Here is a 21,788-nt window from a genome sequence, read left to right on the forward strand (position 1 = left end):
CTGGATCAGGTTTTCGTAAGCCCCTGCTGAAGGAGCGTGTGCTGCTTAGGCTGCTGACTCTGCATTCTGTGTTCACTCCTGTGACCAAGGGACAGGCAATGACCGATGTTACCGATGTTTATTTTCTTAGAAATTAGTGAGCACCCACTGGAAACCTTGTTTAGGAAGGTGTGTCTCCTGGGCCTTGGGGGCACACCGTGTGGCTGTGACCGTCATCTTTATCTGCGGGTGAGGAAGGGGCTGGCACTGACTAGAGGTGGTGAGGACAGCTACATCCCAGCCGCTGAGTTGGTCAGCGCCCTGTCCTCAGATTGCTCCCTAGCCTGCTCTGAGAAGCAGGTTGTGAGGACCTTTGGCCTGAGCCACAGTGACATTTCTTATATTCAGGAAGCCCTTACTGACTTGGGGCTTTTATGATAAGACTCTCTGCTTTTAATGAAAGCTCGCAGTGGATTTGTATGTCTGGATAAGAAACAACTTTATCTACCATGGGATGGGAAGACTCTGTTCTGAAAAATCGAGCCTTCAGGTTCATAAAGAACTGTCCTATGAGCCACCTTTGGGTTTCCACGTCGTGGAGGTCTGTGCTGAATTAGGCCCCAGCATCAAGCCCGAGCCAGCCCTGCTTCGATGTGACGGGGAGTCCATGGGGCTATGCAGGCCGAGCCCTCCTTGGTGCTCACGGTCGCCGCCATGCTCAAGAAGCCCAGAGTCCAGCACTGTGTTCTAGAGGTTGGCAGGAGGCCAGAGAGACCTCGATTTTGAATTTTAGATGATATCCTTTTTTTTTTTCCCCCTTTCTCTTCTCTTGACTTAACCTGTAAAATTTATGGAGCAGTGACGACATCCCATGCATGTGCTAAGTGCTGTATACAGAATACCCCCACGTGATCCTTCAGATAACAGTATGAAGGATGTGCCATTACTACCCTCCTATTAGAGCTTAGGAAACCTGAGGCCCAGGACGGTTTGGTAACTGGTCCAGCGTCATGCAGCTGGAATCTGATGCCCTCAGGATTTGAATGCAGACCACCTCTCTCAAACCTGTTCCTCCACTGGAGTGCGACACCACCACCACCCTCACTTGCTGCCCAGCTGGCCAAAGTGGATGCAAAATAACCAGCTCCTCCTCTTCTGGACGCTTGAAAACCAAGAAGTGGCAGGGGTCCTTAGGAACAAAGCATGGTGGCAGCAGGTGCCTGGCTGGCTGCCGAGCAGTTCGGCGTGGTGCTTAGGCACGCCAGCTTTGGGGTCAGGGAGACCTGTCTTTGAACCCCTGCTTCGGCACACGCACAGCGTGTAACCTCCCCACGCTCCCTGGGGGACAGTTTCCACTTCTGACAGGAATGCTAGTAGTGACCTTCTAGGATTGTGTTTTCAGATTCAGTGGGATCCTGGCATATGATCGCTTGGAACAATACCGTAAGGCGTTTTAGCTGTTACTGTGAATGCATTTGAAGCTGTGGGTCCGAGCCCGCGGTGGTGTAACTGCTCAGCGGAGACTGGTAGTTGCCGCTATAGCGACCGCACTGTGGGCTCTGTGGGCAGAGCCTGCTGGGGGCGCTGGCGCGGGGGATGGTGGTCACCGACGCGCAAGCTGTCGGGGTTTAGTAGTTCCTGGTCGTCAGAAAGAGATTTTGGATCTGGAAGTTGGTGCTTCCCTTCCTTTCATTCTTGCTGCTCATTGAGGGATGTTCAGCTCCTTACTCATCCCCCAAGTTTCTTGAGACAGAGCACTGAGCATTCGGGTGAGGGTGGAAGGGAAAGGAGATTGGAGCTTATGAAAATGTCTTGCTCGCGAGAGGCACAGCAGCTCTAAGGAAACGTGTGTTGACGGAGAAATAGTTTTCACTCCTACAGATCACTTTCATCTAGCCCAGAAGAACCAAAAAGAAGTGACCTGGCTCTGATTTGATTTTCAGGCTCTTGTTCCAGGCTACCCACTTGCGAGCGCGCGTTTTCATTCCATACAGGAGCGTTTGATTCTTGTGCGCGCTGGAACTAAATGCTGTGTGAAAGGATGGTGATGGTATCTCTCTCGATGGAGTACTTAATATATCTCAGGAACCGTGCTGCTTTCTTTTCAGATACTTTCTGAGGTGGTCTTCAATACTGCAGGGTAGGTACTACTTATATTCCCATTTAACAGATGAAGGAGTTGAGGCTCAGGGAGGAAGGACTTGTTCAGATCTTTTTTGCTCAGAAGAGGCAGGTGAAAGATTTACACTCTTGTCTGTCTTACTTCCAAGGTCCTTTGTGCCAGCCACTGACTGGCAAGGTTGTCTGTTGTAGGTCTTAGGTATTGAAGCCAGAAGACCCTGTTTTTAGGCATCTCTCTGCTTAGCTAGTCCTGACAGCCAGAAGGGAGGAGCTTTGATACCGATCCTAGGTTAGATTTGCAAACTTATCACAGGTTGGTAACATGTCGTGTTGTGCTTCATCGTCACAACAGCACGTGAAAGCTTTGGTGATGTGTTTGGGGGTGCTAGGGGGCCAGCCGTTGTTTCAGGACTCTGTTGTACTTGTTGTTCCCGTGGTGGACAGTGTAGAGACTGGTCCCTAATAAGGAGCTGCCCTTGAGTTGCATAGGGCAAGCAGAGGTTGGAGAGTCTTCCATATTTATTCACATCTGAAATAGGACGTCAGGAACCCAGGATAGAAGTGGGCCAAGTGCTTTCCTTGATGGGTAAGCATTGTGTTCATCTTTTCCTCAATCCTCCCTTTGGCCATAAGTTAGAAGGCTGCACTGCCCCCTTTTAGATGAAATTCTTGGATTGAGGGAGCCTTTATTTTTTCCAAATCCCTTAAATCTTGCTTTTCCATCAAGATTTGTCTGTTTGCGGGGCGCCTGGGTGGCTCAGATGGTTAAGCGTCTGCCTTCGGCTCAGGTCATGATCCCGGGGTCCTGGGATCGAGCCCCGCATCGGGCTCCCTGCTCCTTGGGAGCCTGCTTCTCCCTCTGCCTCTCTCTCTCTCTCTCATGAATAAATAAATAAAATCTTAAAAAAAAAAAAAGATTTGTCTGTTTGCACCGTTTGCAGGTCAGAACCAAGGTCTCCCCCACACTTTTGGAAGCCGTGTACTCACGTCATTGGTGCAGACCCATGGCGAAATGTTCAGTTTCATCCAGGCCATCTCATAAATCCGGGTGGGAGGAGGCGTATGCGAATTGGCTGCTTCTGCAATGGGAAAGGGAGTCTACTTCTTTCTTAGCCTTCATCAGTGAACGTGTGGGTGATGTTTTCCCCAAACTTTTCTTTTTTTCATTGGTATTTGGAATACGGTGACATTCTACTTTAATCGTCTTCGACTTTCATGAAAGGCTTCTTGACTTTTTTGTGCCGTTGAGGTAGAAGTGGACAGCACGTAAGACTTCCCTTGAAGATGTCTCAGGATTGCCCCTAATTACATGTGTAACTACTAGCCGACAAAGTGAAGGATTACAAGCTTGTCACGTGACACCAGTCAGGACCGTGCCGAGCGGCGGCTGTAGACACCTGTGAAGCGTTAATGATCAGACAGTAGGGAATGGCGTCTCGCACACCTTCTGAACGGGTCCAGGAAACCATCAGCCAGAGAAACTGCCTGAAAAAGGTGTTAGTGTTTTCGAGAGAGCCACCCATCGGTGATCGTGTTTGTGAGAATAGAGTCCGTAATCCGAGGTGACAGGAGATTTCAGAATTTGGTTATAGATAGAATTGTTCATAATTGGCCCAGCCTGGGAGAAGAGACTCACCCTAGCTGATTTTGTGAGCTGGAAAGCCGTCTCCAAAAGTCATTTGAAATTAATGTTTTTTTAGTTTGGGTTTTTTTTTTTAACATTTTCTAGAGCGTGTTCGGTCCTGGGAGGCAGACCTGTGTGTGTGTGTGTGTGTGTGTGTGCGTGCGCGCGCTGTATCCTTCTCTGTCGTTCAGTGCTTGGAATCTGGGACCAGTCACTTAACTTTTCTAGGACTTGGTTTACCATCTGCAAAACCAGGATGAGAGTACCGATCTCATGGAGCCGTGGTGAGGCTTTCCCAAAACCCACATGTGCAGGGTCTGGTTCCTAGTAGGCCTCTAAGTTTGGATTCTTAGTGTTTTTGATAAAGAATGACTAATTTGGAAAATAAAATTATATGGATGATATAGAAGTGTTGTTTAAAACACCATTATTCTAGGGCGCCTGGGTGGCTCCATCGGTTAGGCGTCTGCCTTTGGCTCAGGTCATGATCTCAGGGTCCTGGGTTGGAGCCCCGTATTGGGCTTCTTGCTCAGCGGGGAACCTGCTTCTCCCTCTCACTCATTCGCTCGCTCTCAAATAAATAAAATCTTTTTTAAAAATAAATAAAACACCATTGTTCTAATAATACAGAATAGTAGTAAAAATAGTGGTTTTGGGGGGTGAATCTATCCCCAGTCTTGAGTTTTGATTTAGGATTACACTGTAAGCAGACAGCACTAAACCTATATAATGAAGAGACTTGTTTGGTCTTGGTTCATTTGCTTTTTAGTTATGTGATAAGTCTGATTTAGTTTTCTAAGTCTGGGCCTCAGTTTTTCTCGTTTTTAGAAGAAGTGGCTGATTAGATGTTTCTCAGGCTCCCTTCAGCTGAACGTTTCTCTGATTCGGTGTCTTACAGTCTGGGGAGGTAGAGGGGGGCACACCCAAGATGCCATGCTCCACTTCCCCCAGCTGGGGCATTAGCAGAGCCAAGAGCAGCGCGTAAGCAATCTGGCCGACCGTCCCGTCAGTTGTCATCTGACCTGGGGTGTTTCCCTGCGTAAACTCACCCCCTCTGCTTTGCGGGGCAGTCCTAAAGATCCAGCAGCACTTTGAGTTGAGTGCGGATCGGGAGCCGAGTGTCAGCGCATAGAAGAGCGGTCAGCGAGCTTTCTGGAGTACGCGCAGGGGGGTGGGGGGGTGGGCAGGGGAGGAGGCTGCAGGAGGAAAAAGGCTTCTGCCCTGCGGGGGGGGGGGGGGGGTTGCGGCGGAACACCGGCTGCACCTGGGCTTCCTCCCCTTGCTGAGCGCAGCCGTGTAGAATGTGCTCCCACGCTGGGGCCTCCTGCAGGACTCGGTTGAGAATTTTTGCCATTCCACCAAGTTTACCAGATAAACTTTGATCCCTGCAGAGAAGCCATTCTGTGTTCTGCAGTTAGAGGTTTTGGGACCATACGCACTGAATTGGTTATCCGGAACCTTTTTTTTAACCCGTGCTCCGCCTGCTGAGCGTGATCGGTTTGGATCTTTCCCTCCCTGAAGGGATGTGTAAGGGGGCCATCAGCTGAGGACCGTTGTGGTATCTGACACACAGCCTGTACAGAGGTTGCTAAGTTTTGCTCTGGAATTAATGTACCAAGGAGGGAGGCACCTGGAGATTGTCACTGCTGGGTGGGGAGTCGAAGGTCGTCTGGGGACTCCCTGAGGGCCGTTCCATTTGTCTGCTTTCAGTGGCCTCAGGTGGGCTTGGGAACAGCAGTAGATACAGAGAAGCTGGATTGGCGGAGATACTCCTTGGTGCTGTCCTGGCCAGAGGGCTTCAGAAAGACAGCCGAGCAGGGAGAGAATAGTACAGAACAGAAAAAAGGTCTTTTTGGGGTGAATATGGAATTTGATCCACTCTTCCTGTCTTTTGGCTTTAGGGGAGCCATGGGTCCCCTGCGCTCCATCCTAAACAGGGCGGGGGGGCGCATGTGGGGTGGGAGTTGCGGGAATCTGCCCTCTTTTGTTGGTGCTTCATGACTTGGAAACGGAAATAACACTCCGCCTACCTTGCTCGAGACTCCTGGCAGCCTAAATGGAAAACCTGCGTCAAATGAGCAAAAAATCAGGGAGGAAAGGGCCCTTGAGTCCCCACAAACTGTTGTGTGAAAGTCCTAGAAGATAAGCCATATGCTTTACACTCTGGGAAGACCCCTGCCCTTTGTGGAGGATGGGCTGTGGGGAGCTGGCGGGGCAGACGCCGGGCCAGACACCCTGCCTCAATAGCGCCCATCCTGTGGCGTGGGGAGCGTCGTGAGCTTGTGCCTCAAAGCTTCAAACGCCAAGACTCCAAGGGATTAAGCGGAGACTGATGGAGCTCCACCCTGCAGGTGAAGTGGGAGAATAGGAATTTTTATTGTTATTAGAGCACATCTGTGCCCGCAGAGTCTTAGACTATTTTGGAAAAAGCTGTGGACCCTTAACCTTGGAAAACTGTGTGCACACGTGTGTGTGCGCGCACACACACACACACGCCTTCATGCGTATGCACTTCTGCCTTCACACACACACTCCTGCTTTCTCCCTCATGCATGCATGTACACACACACCTGCCTTCATACACACACCCCTTCACACACTCATGCATACATATATGCCCCTGCCTTCACACACACACACACACACACACACACCCCTCTGCTTTCTGTCTCATGCATACATACATATATACCCTTACCTTCACACACACACACCCCTACTTTCTCTCACACAGACATATACACGCCCCTACCTTCACACAGACACACAAACACACCCTTCCACAAATTGTCAACGTGCTCACAAGCTGCGGGGCAGTGACTATACCCCAAGTTAAGAACCTGCGATTTATTCCTTCCATCAAAGTTGATTTGGTTTTGGTTTTGTTTTTTTTTTTTTTTTAAAGATTTTATTTATTTATTTGACAGAGAGAGACACAGTGAGAGAGGGAATACAAGCAGGGGGAGTGGGAGAGGGAGAAGCAGGCTTCCCGCAGGGCAGGGAGCCCAATGCGGGGCTCGATCCCAGGATCTGGAATCATGACCTGAGCCGAAGGCAGACGCCCAACGACTGAGCCACCCAGGCACCCCTTGGTTTTGGTTTTTTAAAGCAAGAATAGGTTTCCAGTTTCCACATCCATAGTAGATTAGAAGCAACATATTAGATGAGGAAGTATAGTGCAGAGAAGAGCAGAAAAATGTAAAAGCAGACACAGGGCCATGTTCCAGGAATGGTTGCTCCTAATGGTGTCCCTCTGCCCGTAAGAAATGGTTTAACTGTGTTCACTGCTCTGTCCTCTTTGTAAACACACGGACCCTGTAAAACACCTTAGAAGGTTTCCCGTCTTTCAGGATTAAAACAGTTGGTACTCGGCTATCCCTGGAGGGGCTCCCCGCTGCTCCGTGGTCATGGGAGGAGTGGCACGGCTGTCGTTCATTGTGTTAAGCAGGGTGGTGTCGTCCTTCTTTTATGCTCCTTTTTCCTGGAGGCCTTCTTCTGTGGGTCTCAAATTCCTAAGGGCAGGGACCACGTCTGACTAGTCCAGCCCTGTGTCCCCAGGTTGCTCAATGACTGAACGAAGTGGAAAGACAGCTGGAGTGCGGTAGGAAACTTCTCTGTGTGAAGATACGGGCTCACGTACTAACTTCGTGACCTTGCCAGACTTTCTCTGAACCTCGTTACTCATCTGTAAGAGGAGAGGGCCCATTTAGGTGAACTCGAAAGGTCGGTCCTGAGATCCTAACAGAATTGTTTTAGAGAAGAGACTTATAAAAGGCACCATGTTTCTGGAGTGATCAAGGTCACCTGGGCCCCGCCACCGAGTCGTTCGCTGTAAAATGGTTTCTTCGTGTTGTGTGGTTTTTTCCTAAGTTTTTTAGAAAAGGACATGGATCCAGCTGTGATGAAACGCAGCAGACCCCCGACGGTTGAAGGAGGCTTGATCTGCCACATGGACTTTCACTGTGGCTTTGATGCGCTCCATAGAGGATATCGGACTTGCCCGTGGGAGGGAAGGTCGGCCAGAGGGAACGCTTGTGTTTGTGTCTGGTGAGCCATCTCCCTCTGTGCGCGACCCTCGCTGCCGTGTCCCTCCCGGAAGATTCAACCAGGCGGCAGTCAGTCAGCGGAAGAAACACTTTTCTTTTTATTAACCCACATGTGCAGTTTTCCAGAGTGACCTACAGATGAGTTGTGGGCTGGGCTGGCTGGTGACTCTTTCCCCATGTCACCCCCAGCACAACTCGTTCCTGAGCCACGTGGCAGAAAACAGATTCGGCTTCTACACAGAGTCGCTTGTTGGGTCACAGATCATACAGGACAAGCCATGGTTACGTTAGCCTTCATAAATTGTGGCAAATCAGCCTGGGCTGCAGCGCAATTTACCTTTGTGCTGTCTGAAGTAAGCCCTTGCTAAGCCTCTCGGGAATGTAAACGAGTGAAGGTCTTGATGAACTGGAGAACAGACTGTAGAGGCCTTGAAGCTTTGGGTGGTTGTTTATGTCTGGACAGATGCTATTAAGTGCAGATCGGCCTCGACCAGACACTAGACCAGGCCAAGCCGGACTTCTGCTCAGAAATCCACGCAGTTTGTGTTACCGCTTATCCTTGAGATTATAAACTGTGTTTGAAAAGGGCACACGGAAACCATACGCACGCTAATGAGGCTTCGACACTGCCTTCTAGCAGGTGGGTCCTGCCAGAAAACGGGAGTCCTCTCCAACTTTGTGGGCTTCCTTCCCTTTCCAGTAAGTTCTGTCCTCCTGTCCTGCCTCTTAAAGGCCCTGGCTCTCCTGTCCCCAGCCCCCTCTCTGGCCAGACCGTCCCCCACAGTCACTAGAGACATCCTCCTGTATCAGTTACTGTTGACAGCTAACAATCACCCCGAACCTAGTGACTTAAAACAACAGTAATCATTATGTCCGGTGCTTTCCGTGGGCCAGAAATTCAGGAGGGCTTGCTTGGGTGGTGGTTCTGGCTTGGGCTCTCAGGCAGCTGAAGCTGGAAGCTGGAAGAGGGGCATCTGGGGGGCTGGCCGAGAGTCTCATGGTCCCTCCGTGTGGCTCTTCTGTGTGGGCTGGGTTGGGCTTCCTCACAGCATGGCCGCTGTAGGGCCGTCGAACTGTTTACGTTGCAGCTTGGGGCTCCGAGCCCAGGTGTTCAGCAAGCAGGGTGAAAATGAACCGTCTTTTATGGCTTGGCCTCAGAAATCACATCATCAGATCTGCTGTTCTCTGTCGATAGAAACAGGCGCCAAAGCTCTCCCATTTGCAAGGAGGGGGTGTGTAGACTCCACCTCGCAGTGGGAAGAGTGTCAAAGTCACTCCCCGTGAGAGGAGCATGCCGGGTGAGAGCTCTTCTTTTCTTTTTTTTTTTTTTAAAGATTTTATTTATTTATTTGAGACAGAGAGAATGAGAGAGCCAGAGAGCACATGAGAGGGGGGAGGGTTAGAGGGAGAAGCAGGCTCCCCGCCGAGCAGGGAGCCCGACGCGGGACTCGATCCCGGGACTCCAGGATCATGACCTGAGCCGAAGGCAGTCGCTTAACCAACTGAGCCACCCAGGCGCCCGTGAGAGCTCTTCTTATGGCCATTTTCGGACAATGTAATCTGTTTAACCTTCTGAGACGCAAGGCTGTTCCTGTCATTCCTCTGTGGAAGAATCTTTAGGGGCTCCTAATCCCTCTGAAGAAATAGATTTTAAAGTTTTCAAGGCCAGAGAACATGGCACAGAAGGCTTACCTACAAAGGAGACACCACTGCTGGAAGACAGGAGGTCTTGGGCCTGGGCCTGGAGCCTACTTAGAAAACTGCTGCCCTCTGAGCCGTTTGTGGGGAAACCAGCCTGACTGTAGGCCCCTTGAGACAAGGCCCTGGTCACCTCCCAGGGCCGCACCTTCCTCCTGCGTGGGCCTTGCTGTGCACGTTTCTCCCACTGGGTCTGCAGAGCCGACACCCGCCCCCCCCGCCCGTGTCTGTGCATCCCTGGGTGCGTGCAGCCAATGATAACCAGCTCAGGTACCCTTCTCCTGAGAAATCATTTGAGGTTTCCTATACTCCTTAGTATCATCTTTACTGTAACTTTGTTCGCTTTGTGGATAGGTGTGTTCACTGTATTAGACTTTATCACAGGTTGGGACATGTCCTGTCCTTTCATTTCTGCCTAGGGCTGAATAAATTGTTTGATGAGTATTTCCAAAGTGGTCTGTGCCCTCTACTTCATTTAATAGGGCCGGGTTTTACTGCATGCAAATGATGGACAACCCTGGCAGGTGTCTGAATTCCCTAGGGGATTTTTTAAGCTGTAATGTTTTATTCAACTTAACTATTCTGAAAAACTGTTCTGTTTTAGTCTGTTTTAACGGTTGTTTTACTTGTTGTGGGGTGATTGAAGCAGTTTTGTGCTTTTTCTTGAAGTCATGTGAAAAACTAGCAGAAAGTGAAGCTTTTCCTAAATTGGTTTATATGCTTAAGTGCACACACACACAACACCTACCCCGATCCCGTAGAGCCTCACCAGGCTAAAGTGGGGTAACCGTCCCCTCCTTATTCTTTGATATCCTAACAAAGACTCTTCCTTGATTTTTTTTTTTTAATATGAATTTTGACCACAGCGTTAAGTTCCTGAAGACAGGGACTTTGTTTTATTCACCATTCAGCATCAAAAACCATTCAGTATCAAAAACAGTGCTTGTCACCTAGGAAACACTCAAGTAATGATTGAATGACTAATTGAATGGGCAGCGAACTCTGGAGAGTGAAGTGAAATGGATCATTCTTTGCCTATTTACCTTTCAGCCTGGAAACCACCACCCGTGGGAGGTAGATCTGGTGAAGCACACTGTCCAAAGGAAGGGTCTACAGACGGGAGCAGTTCAGGGTTTGAAGGAACCATCCCAGGGAGAGCCCTTAGTCACGGGATGATTGTCCACACAATAAATAGAAAGCCTGTTAGGGGCAGGAACCAGGGTGGGAATCTCACCCCCGCCTCCCACCCCCACCTCCCACCCCTTCCATCACTGTCTTTCTGGGGTCACCCCTGTTATTGCCCATAGTCCTGGAGCATCTGTGTTTTCTTCACTCTCCGGTGCTGTGTCCTGTCTGGACCCCTCAGGGTTTGGGATGACTCCCAGGTGAAGGGCTCCAGTTCACTCTAATTTTAACTTTTTACAAGCTGTCATTAAGCTTCACCATGTTGCTTTGCTTCTGGGTAGCGTTTAGTCATTTCTTAATTTAATGATAGATGTCCTTAGCCCTAGAAATTTATAATGAAACATTTCCAATTAGAATTCATTGGGATTAATGCAAAATAGGAGTTAGAACATTTTGCAATAGTATTTATTTAGTGTTCTCAAATAGATCCATTCAGACAGAGGACTATGGGGGAGGGAGCCTTTATGCCTCTGGCGCCCTTGGGGGCAAGGCTGTGAGCAGTATACTGGTTTGGGGCGTGTGAGCAGGCTCCATGGGAGGTGGATACAATATCTTTTCATGTTGATCTTTCCCAGCCAAGTTAGGACTCGCTCTTCCTAGATAATACACTGCTCAATTTCTAGTTTATCTCCTCCGACTCCCTGTATGTTCTGGGTGAAGGTTTCAGTGTAGCCAGGTTTACTTTTGTCTGATTTTGCTTTTGTTCTCAGGAAGATTATTATTAATATCCAGTTGAGAATATCTCTGAAGACCAGAAGTTTTTAGGGGTGATGAGTGGTCTTTGAATTAGAATTATATATAAATTGTTTCTGTGAATGTGCGGTTTTCTGGAGCCTTAGCTTTGATCAGAGTCTGGGAATCTGCAGTCCCCCAAAATGATTGTTTTATTTTTAGTTTTTAAAAAGATTTTAGGGGCGCCTGGCCGGCTCAGTCTGTTGAGCGTTTGCCTTCGGCTCAGGTCATGATCCCTGGGTCCTGCGTTCGAGCCCCACATTGGACTCCCTGCTCAGCGGGGAGCCTGCTTCTCCCTCTCCTGCTCCCCCTGCTGTGCTCTCTCGCTCTCTGTCAAATAAATAAAATCTTTTAAAAATTAAAAAAAAAAAAAACTAAAAAGTTTTATTTTCTTTAAAGTAATCTCTACACCCAACGTGGGGCTCGAATCCACAACCCCGGGATTAAGAGTTGCATGCTCCACCAACTGAGCCAGCCAGGCGCCCCCAAAACGAGTGTTTTGTTTGTTTATTTATATATTTATTTATTTTAGAAAGAGTGAGAGCATGGGTGAGCAGGGGGAGGGAGAGAGAGAATCCCAAGTAGACTCCCCGCTGAGCATGGAGCCCAATGTGGGGCTCGATCTCAGGACCTTGAGATGATGACCTGAAACCAAGAGTCGGACCCTTCACTGACTGAGCCCCCCCCCCCAACTGGTGTTTTAAATCAGGGTTTTCAGACTTGACTCTGGCATTTGGGGCCAGGTTGTTGGGGTCTGTCCTCTGCCTTGTAGAATGTTTAGAAGCATCCCTGGTCCCTGCCCATTAGATGCCAGTAGCTCTTCCTCCCCCAGTGAGGACAACCAAAAGATACCTCCATACATTGCCAAATGTCTCCTGGGGGTTTGTGGGGAGGGCAGACTCAACCCCAGTTGAGAAACACTAGTACGCACCTTTTTCTCAATAGACATGATTTTTTAGTTTTTGGTTCACGGGAAAATTGAGCAGAAGGTACGGAGTGCCCATGTATTCCCTGCCCCCACACATGCATGGCCTTCCCACTAAAAACAGCCTTCCCCACCGGCGTTAACAGCTGCGGAACATACACGGACACATCATAGTCACTCACTCCGTAGTCTCCACTAGGATTCACTCTTGGTGTTGTACAGATTGTGGGCTTGGACAGATTTATAATGATGCACATCCACCGTGAGAGTAGCATGCAGAGTAGCTTCACCGTCCTAAAAATCCTCTTCCCCTTCAGTCCCTGGCAACCACTGATCTTTTGACTGTCTCCATAGTTCTGCCTTTTCCAGAACGTCACATAGTTGGAATCATACAGTATGTAGCCTCTTCAGACTGGCTGCTTTCACTTAGTCATATGCATTTAAGGTTCCTCCATGTCTTTTCATGCTTGATAGCTTATTTCTTTTTAGCGCTGAATAATATTTCAGTGTCTGGATGGACTACACATTGTTTATCCATTTACCTGCTGAAGGACATCTTGGTTGCTTCCAAGTTTTGGCAGTTGTGAATAAAGCTGTTATAAACATTTGTGTGCCAGTTTTTGTATGGAAATAAGTTTTCAGCTCCTTTGGGTAAATACCAAGGAGTGCAGTTGCTGGATCGTATGGTGAGACTATGTTTAGTTTTGTAAGAAACTGCCACACTGTCTTCGGAGTTGGTTGTATACCATTTTTCGTTCCCACCAGCAGTGAGTCAGAGTTCCTGTTGCTCCACATCCTTGTCAGCAATCAGAGTCCTGGATTTTGGCCATTCTCATAGGTATATAATGGGATTTCATTGTTGCTTTAATTTGCATTTCCCTGGTAACAAATGATATGGAGCATCTTTTCATATTCTTTATTTGCCATCTGTAAGTCTTCTTTAGGGAGGTGTATGTTTAGGTCTTTGGCTCATTAGTTTACATCTTTTAACTAGTTTGGAATCATTTAGGGTGTTCTCTTCCGGCACCGTTGTGGGGGTAGGGGTGGGGATACACAGCTGTTATGGAGTTTGAGCACAGAGCTCCAGTTTATTTTTTTATTTTTTTTATTTTTATTTTTTAAAGATTTTATTTATTTATTTGAGACAGAGAATGAGATAGAGCATGAGAGGGAGGAGGGTCAGAGGGAGAAGCAGACTCCCTGCCGAGCAGGGAGCCTGATGCGGGACTCGATCCCGGGACTCCAGGATCATGACCTGAGCCGAAGGCAGTCGCTTAACCGACTGAGCCACCCAGGCGCCCCAGAGCTCCAGTTTATAGCAACAGGAAAGATTTCAGGGTTGGGTTGAGTGGGGCAAATGTTGTAATATATATATATATATATATTTTAAAATGTTTTTAAAATATTTAAAACATGTATTTATACACATACACAGAAAATGCTCCCAAACACATACCACTGTATATTAAGAATGTCACAGATACTGAGTCATTGCAACAACCCTATGACTGTCCCCATTTTATGGATACATAGAGGCTTGGAGAGGTTAAGAAATTTGCCCAAGGTTATAGTTAATGAATGGCAGGACTGGAAATCGAATACAAGTCTCTCTCGTGGCAACTCAGTTTGTCTGTGTCCTCAACCCTTGAAGGGGTGTGAGAATGTCTTCCCATGCCAGCAGGCCAGACTCTTGTCACCGTGGCATCGGCCGGCATAGAAGGCATGGCACCAGCAGGGAATTCATGGTTGCTAGAATGTGTCACCAGACAGAACAAGTGCTACACCATTTCTGGGGGGAGTGAGTGTGTGTAGCCACTTTGTTGTGTATCCCAGAATAAATTGTCCCTGATAACCACCTTCAACAGGGGGCAGGTTTGTTGTTTCTTTTTAAAAAACAGCCTGCTCTCTCACTGTCTCTCTCCGTCAAATAAATAAATAAAATCTTTAAAAAAATAAAAAATAAAAAAACCCCAGCCTGCTCTGTATGTCCAGTCAGTTACATGGGAATGAAATAGCCTCCAGTTAACTTGATGTGTTAGTTCTTTGGTGAAATACAGAGTGGGTCCTTGTCCCATAGCCTGTTTGTGGTTAATATCCCTGGAGTGTAGATGGTCGTATTCAAAGGTTCTTTTTCATTACAGTCGATTATGGCATTTCCAGGATTATTTTATATATTTTATGAAGATTCTTTAGCATGTTGATTTAGGTCTTTTGAAGATTCTGAGATTGGTCTGGGCATGTGAGAACGGTGCCTCTGATGGGATTGTCGGCTGCCTCAGCTGTACTTCTCAGGGTGGCGGCGGGGAGCGTGCCATGGTCTTTCCTGCTCTGCCGTGGCCACCTTACTCACCTTTCTTGCCATACCTCCTGAGGTCTAGCCTTTTGTGTCGCAGCCCGCTGGGCACTGAATTTACTCTCACTTTACCCCCACTCTGTTCCCTCCTCCTCCTCCCGCCTCCATTGATCACATATTGATGATGACTGGCGCGTGGTGGCTCTGAGTAAATATTTGCAGCCTGAATGTCCAGTGAGGCGAGTCCTGGGAGCACACAGTGTGGTCTTTATCCTCCTGGGCCCCTGCAGCAGCAGTGACCCCAGTTTGCCACACTTGTCTACTCTGCAGCTGGAGCCACCTCTTCCACTGGAGATGCTCCGGGTCTCAGTTGCCTTTGCAAGGGACTGGCACGTGGGGACACGTCCCAGGCTTCAGTTGAATGACAAGCACTTTAACCTTGGTGCGCATCTTGCCACTTGTTCTTTGCCTGGCTTTGTCCCTGGCCTGGGGCTCATCAAGGAACCTGGCTCGAATGTCCAGAACAAAGCCTAACTTGGCTCGAATGTCCAGGAGAAAGCCTAACTTGCTGCTCGAGCATGCTCCCTTGCAGGGCCGATCAGGAGGTAACACATTTGCATCTCCCGTGGTCCGTTGAATTGGAAAAGGAAAGCCGAGGAGGCTTTGAGGTGTGGGTGGAACTCCGGCCCACTTCCCACTTTGAGTATCTTCCACACATCTCCACGTGAGATAGATGGTGCTGTCACAGAGCTCGTCCCCCCACTCTCCAGGAGGTGTTGGAGGGCCCACTGTGGGCCTGCTTGGTGTTAGAATATCTGCGGGGCGGGGGAGAATACCCTGGGCAAGCTGAAACTGCAAGGACGCTCCCCCTGTCCCCCCCAGATTTTATTTATTTGAGAGTGAGTGAGCACAAGCTGGGGGGTGGGGGAGGACAAAGGGAGAGGGAGAAGCAGGCTCCCTGCTGAGCAGGAGGCCCTTGACGAGGGGCTCGATCCTAGGACCCTGAGATCATGACCTGAGCCCAAGGCAGATGCTTAACCGACTGAGCCACCCAGGTGCCCCAAGGATGCTTTTTAAAAAGGGGTTTCAGTGTTTCTATTGGCAAAATGACCTAGATACTTCTATTTCTCTTTTCACAGAGTGACCAGCAGCTGGACTGTGCCTTGGACTTGATGAGGCGCCTGCCTCCACAGCAAATCGAGAAGAACCTCAGTGACCTGATCGACCTGGTACGAGCTTTGTTCATATGGTTTCGTTTGGGCTGTGGCTCATAATTGATTGCCTCTGTGTGCCTTTTTCCCATGAGGTGTTCCAAACCCAGAAGAAACCTTCCACCACCACCACCACCCACTTCTGAGAGTCCTCCCTGCGGTTGTCTCTCAGAGCCAGCTGGGTTAAGAAAGTCCAAGATAGGAGCTCAGAAGTTGATCTCTGTCCCCTTGCTCCAGCTACATGTTTTCAGTCTCCAGAAGCTTGCATTTCAGCATGGGGAGGAAGAGGCCACACACACCCAGTGGGCATTCAGCAGTGCCTGGTGCCAGGCTTCCTTTGTTTCTTTGCTGTTGTGGAAGTCCCTGCAGCCAAGACAGTACAAAATCTACCCTATAAAATAGTTCACGGGGCTTCACTTCTTTGACCAGTACAAAACACAAAAGTCAGCTGTCAAAGAGCTCATCACATCTATTTTTTAAATCTGTATTTTTTTAAAATTCAGAATAACTGGTCTCAAAATGATGCCTCAGATTAACTGGCACCATAATATTACTTGAAATGTCTCAAAATATTTAAGTAAAATCTATAAAGCGATGGAAAATATTGAAAAGAAGTAAGATAAGCTAAAATCAGTCCCCAAGAGGCCAACTGAGTTACTAGCTTATTTGGCCAGTGCGTTCCGGCTCTGGTGCCGAGTCCTCTGTTGTGTTCGCTGCACCCCTGTCTCCTGGGATGTGATGATCCGCTGCCAGCCATGACTCGGTGACCAGGTGTCTTTTACAGTAATGGTTTGAAATGTGTCCATATGCTGTAGTGATGCTTCATTCCACCGTCTGACTTGAGAGCAATGGTACTAGGAGAAGCATTCTTGCCCGAGACTCGTGTCATTCAGAGAGAGGACTTCGCAGCTGTCCGTGGCCTGTCGTCACAACTCCGCGTGCTTACAGGCACCGCCGGATGAGGGGGGTGAACGCGCCAGCCTGTGCCGGTGACACGCCCCCCAGTGCGGAGGGGGAGGTTTCTTGAGGTCAGTAGCCCTCGTGATGGGAGGAAGGTAGACTTAAAGACGTGATGGGTCCCGGCTGACACGACGACGTGTGAGGTGAGTGTGAAAGAAGAGAGCGTAGCCTGTCTTGTGTGCGGAATGGGGTGAGAACCAGAGCCAGGGAGGCGCCATCAGCCCCCGCAGCGGGCTGAGTGCGGGCGAGGGCTGTGGTGGCAGGCCCCGTCTGGAAGGGCAGTGCCCCCTTTGCCCCAGCTGCTCGCCATTGCCCTGTGGGAGGACGATCCTCTGTGACTTGATTTCCGACTTGTCTGGAGAAGCCGAACTTTTGGCGTTTGAGTGAGACCGCCTGGTTTTTCAGCATCGGCCCAAACACGGGATTGGTTAGATCTGGTTTTGTATAGCATGTGAGTTGGGGGATGGGGCGGGGTAGGTGGGGGGTGTCGAGCGAAAGCAGTCTTTGCTGGGAAACCTGACGTACACAGTTGGACAGTCGCAAGGGGTCCTTGCAGGTCAGAGGGAGGGCTTGAACTTGGGGCGGTGGTTATTGTCGTCGTCCCCCACTCGCTTGAGCCTGGTGCGCAGCGCACCGTGCTGTGCGGTTTGCTTGCTTGGCCTGATGTGACTCCCAGCCCTACGGGGCAGCGGCCTGGGGCGTGCTGTGTTGCTTCACGTTTCTCTTGGTCAGAGAGTTTTGCTTGATCGTATGTGGCAGAGGCGGGCGAAGGCTGATGGTGGGATCCGATCCCTAATTGGGTCAGCGGCAGAGGCTTCTTTGTCTTTAAACTCAGCATGAGAGCATGCTTGGCTGAGTTTAAACCTAGTGTGCCAATTTAGCTATTACTGTATTTTGGAAGTCAACCGAACAGAGAAGAAATGGTTGAATTTTTCTCAGGAGAGCCTTCTTGGTGTTTAACAGCCTGTTTTGTTCTTATGGCAACGGAAGTGTGTTTTCTCTGCGATCCCCCTGGTCAGTCTTGATCTCGGAAACGGGCACAGAGCTGCTTTTACAGGAACCCGCTCAGCTGCTGCCTCTGCTGGGTCTGGCACAGGTACTTGGGCCCGGCCGGAAAACCGCAGCCCTGATGGTGAGTGAGGGAGAACCTTAGGAGCTGTCTCTCCCCTCAGCCACACACCGGGTGCTCCCCCAGGTCGGCCCTGGCATGCGGTTGGCAGAGGCTCCTTGGGCCCCGCTCAAAGTACCACACTGTTCCTGTCGCTGAGGGGGGACGTGCTGTGTGGCCGCCCACAGGTTACCGTCAGAACGCACTGCCTTTCCCCTTGCAACTTTGTCTTCTGCAGAACGTGGCTGGAGAGGGGGATGGAGGCAGACCCAGGTTGCAGGTTCGACAGCCGACAGATGCCAACACCTGCCGTGTGCCCAGGACTGAGCTGGACGCGGTGGTTTGTGTTAGTGCTTCAGCGGGTTTTCACAGTCCCCCTTGAATGTACCTAGGACCACTTCACCTCTTTTGTATGACTGAGACCCTGAGGAAGAAGCCAGGCAGCCCCAGGAGTCCCAGTTCCTTCTGCAGGGGTAACTCTGCTGGGCCCCTTTGCGTGACTCGCTCACACCCAGAACAACAGATTAAATGCGGTGTGTCTTCCTGACGTGTCCGTCTGAACTGTTAGGGGGCAAAGTGTTAAATAATTCATTAGTAATCTAAAATACTACAACATCTGTTTTATGGAGAATAATTTAGAGTTCCTGTAATTAAAAACAACAGCAGCAGCCCTGGAGACCTGAAAGACAGCCCCTCCTCAGAGCCGGGCCACGTGGGATTAGCAGTTCACTTTTGTCCATTGCTCCGTGGGGGGGCTGGAGAGGCGCCGACTGCCCCTCGCCAGGTTGTGTGGAGGCCAGCCTTGGGCCCCTTCTACCTCCTGAGGCTGAACAGGAGGCCATAGTAGATTCCCATCATCCAGAATGGGCTGGGGAATCGGTGTTCTCATTAATTTTTTAATTTGAAGTATGATGAATGTCAGAATGGAAATGGAGCATGGCTTTTCGCCGAATTAGGATCTGGTAAAGCACACCTCGTTAAAACTCTACTGACATGCTTCAAAAGCCTCTTTTTGATTAATGGCCTTGCTTCAAGGTCCCTGCTCTGCACCGTAGTGTATGAGGGGCGTTTGGGCTGGTTTTGTACAAGGTCCTATGACCAGTCCTAGAAATTACTTCTTTGAATGTTTTCCTTTCGTTGCTGCTATTTTTCTCTTTGCCCTGGGAATGACGGGGGGGGGTTTGTTTTGTTTTTAACTGGGTCTGCAGAATTCCGTCGTTCTTCCAAGAGCTGGTCCAATGGTGAGTGTGATGCTGTGGCTCTGAAGTTCACTTGCAGTTTTATTTCTTCCCAGAGCTGTGATTGCAGAAAACTCCCACCATCCTGGGTCCATCTAGGAGCTGTGGGTCCAGGCCTTTGTTTCACGTAATCTGGGATCAGTCAGATGTTTTCAGAGCAGCGAATGCACTGCTCGGTGCAAATTGGAGTCATTCCTCCCATGCTCACCTGCCTCAAATAATGAAGGGGAGAGGGTTGTTTTCAAGAAAAGTCTCCAATTTTAAGACTGACAAGAATGTTAGGATTTGCCAGCATTCTCCATGAAGGGAATGGCCACGCTTAGATGTTGGAGCCAGAGAACCGTAGGGGAATTTATCCGGTCCACCAGCGGTCCAGTTAGAGTCATATGAAAGAGAAATGCGGCATATGCTTGGCAGCCAGGCCAAGGCAGCCCAATTTATCATGCCAGATGAGCTTTCCTTCTTCTCTTTTCTTTCCAGCATCAGAGCTTTTGCTGCCTTGGGATTATGGTGCATGCTGGGATTGGTGGGAAATGACCTCCTTTGTAGATGGCCAGAACATCATTTTATTACATATTAATCCCATTGTACTAGAGTGAAGCCAGCTGAAATCCGTTGTTAAGCCATTTCAAAAATACCCACTCGTCCATGTGGGCCAAGAATGATATGATGTTTAGATGCTCCCTTGGCTTTCTACATTTTGACCTTCTATGGTTTTACTCTGCATACTGGCAGTAATAGCCAAAACTTGGCTGGGCTGTATTTTGAGCCCTGAGCTGAGGAAGGAGTTTGTTTCTGCAAATTGGCATCCAGCAGGCCATCCGTCCTTTGCCCTTTTTTTTTTTTTTTTTGAAGATTTTATTCATTTATTTGACAGAGAGAGAGAACAAGTAGGCAGAGAGGCAGGCAGAGGGAGAGGGAGAAGCAGGCTTCCCACTGAACAGGGAGCCCGATGCGGGGCTCGATCCCAGGACCCCGGGATCATGACCTGAGCTGAAGGCAGCGGCTTAACCGACTGAGCCACCCAGGCGCTCGTGTCCTTTGCCCTTTTTAAGAGCAGACCAAAAATAGCCCTAAATCTGTTTAACAAGTCAGGAGAGTCTTTGCCTGCAAACGTTAGTTGTTTCATTTTTAATTTGTTCTCTCTGCTGTAGCCACCCAAAGGTCCAGCTTGTGGATGTCCCCAGACCTTACTCAAGCGCGGGAGAGGGCATCAGCTGGGAAAGCCCCTGAACCATCCTGGCCAGGCCTGTGGGTTAGAGGTGCTTCGACCAGGGAGCTGAGAAGCGTGGTCGGTTTTCATAGCAGCATATCCCTCTTCTTCGTAGCAGCCAGAATTGCCCTCCGAAAATAGAAAGGGACAGCTGGGTGCGGGGTTTTGCCCTGCCGGTGTCGGCAGGACCTGTGTTTCGAATGGCTTGCAGAAACCATCGACCTCTTGGCAGCGTGAGGGCTGCCGGGAGCATGCGATTCTTCAGGCCTGACCGCTCAGAAGGCTGGGGTGCACGGGGTGTACTTGGGCACTGGGGGCCCAGCAGATAAGCTTTAAGTCTCCAAGAACCTGCACTCCGTGAAGCAGCTGGGAGAGCCAAGCTCCACACATTTGTGATTGCTGAAATGAAGGCGAATATTGTATTTAACGGTTCATTAATATTGTTACTTGTCTGATTTTTGCTAAGCATTGTTACTCAGTTTTCAGTCTTTAATGGCGGAACCAACGAGTTCTGGAAATTATTCTCCCAGTGGTAGCTGTGTGGAATGAAGTACCAAACGCAGCTCTGTCCCCAGGCGATGAAGACGTGCTGGGCGTGGGGAACAGGGTCCTGCAGGCCAAGATGATCCAGTTTATCTGTGCTCAACAGTGAGGAGGCTTGTGTTTTCTTCCTGCCTAACTTGCCACTTAACCTTCACCATTTAAAAGTGGTCTCACACTGGCATTTTTTCCTCCTTTGTTTCAGAGGCGACATTTAAAAGGTCTTCTCCTTTCTATTTTTTTTTTTTTTTAGATTTTATTTATTTATTTGACAGAGAGAGAGACACAGCGAGAGAAGGAACACAAGCAGGGGGAGTGGGAGAGAGAGAAGCAGGCTTCCCGCGGAGCAGGGAGCCCGATGTGGGGCTCGATCCCAGGACCCTGGGATCATGACCTGAGCTGAAGGCAGATGCCCAACAACTGAGCCACCCAGGCGCCCCGGTTTTCTCCTTTCTAAAGGGGTCTTAGCTTAAGTGGGTGACAAGTTAATGGATTCAAGCCCACATTTCCTGAGCACCCCCTCTGAGTCAGGCACTGTGCTCAGCCCTAGGAAGAAATGCAGTGTTTATTCCTTGGTTCTCCTTCCACAGGAGAAAATGCCAGGATCCTAAAATTTGACCCCTGATGAGAATGACCTTGGCTGGGTTCTCAGCCCATTGGTCTTCACTGGCTCATCAGCTCTAAGGAGGGCTGTCAAAAGTTACTTTTTCTACAAGAATTTCACGTCCACTTTTGGTCGAATGCTCTTCCAGGTGCTGGCGATACAAGATGAAAGGCCTGGCTCCATAGAGCTGGCATTTAGTGGAGACTTTAGGGAAGACTTCCAGAAGAAGGAAGACTTGGCCGAGGCCAGCTTGGCGGCACTCGGTGTCTACCAAGCAGATACCTTGCCGGCACATTTGTTTGTCTTTACTT

The 21,788-nt window shown here is 49.4% G+C and overlaps 1 protein-coding gene across 2 annotated transcripts in view; it reads left to right on the top strand.

Annotated features, from left to right (window-relative positions):
- Positions 1 to 21,788, top strand: part of CAPZB (capping actin protein of muscle Z-line subunit beta) — a 131,162-nt gene that overhangs the window by 44,939 nt on the left and 64,435 nt on the right. For both annotated transcript variants that reach the window (XM_054513107.2, XM_045898559.3), the window contains exon 2: positions 15,743 to 15,832. In XM_054513107.2, the coding sequence (XP_054369082.1) occupies positions 15,743 to 15,832 (90 nt within the window). The remainder of the gene's footprint in view (positions 1 to 15,742; positions 15,833 to 21,788) is intronic.

Source organism: Mirounga angustirostris, unplaced genomic scaffold (assembly GCF_029215605.1).
Source record: "Mirounga angustirostris isolate CCGP_5_RB_7025 unplaced genomic scaffold, mMirAng1.0.hap1 SCAF_4, whole genome shotgun sequence".
NCBI classification, from domain to species: domain Eukaryota; kingdom Metazoa; phylum Chordata; class Mammalia; order Carnivora; family Phocidae; genus Mirounga; species Mirounga angustirostris.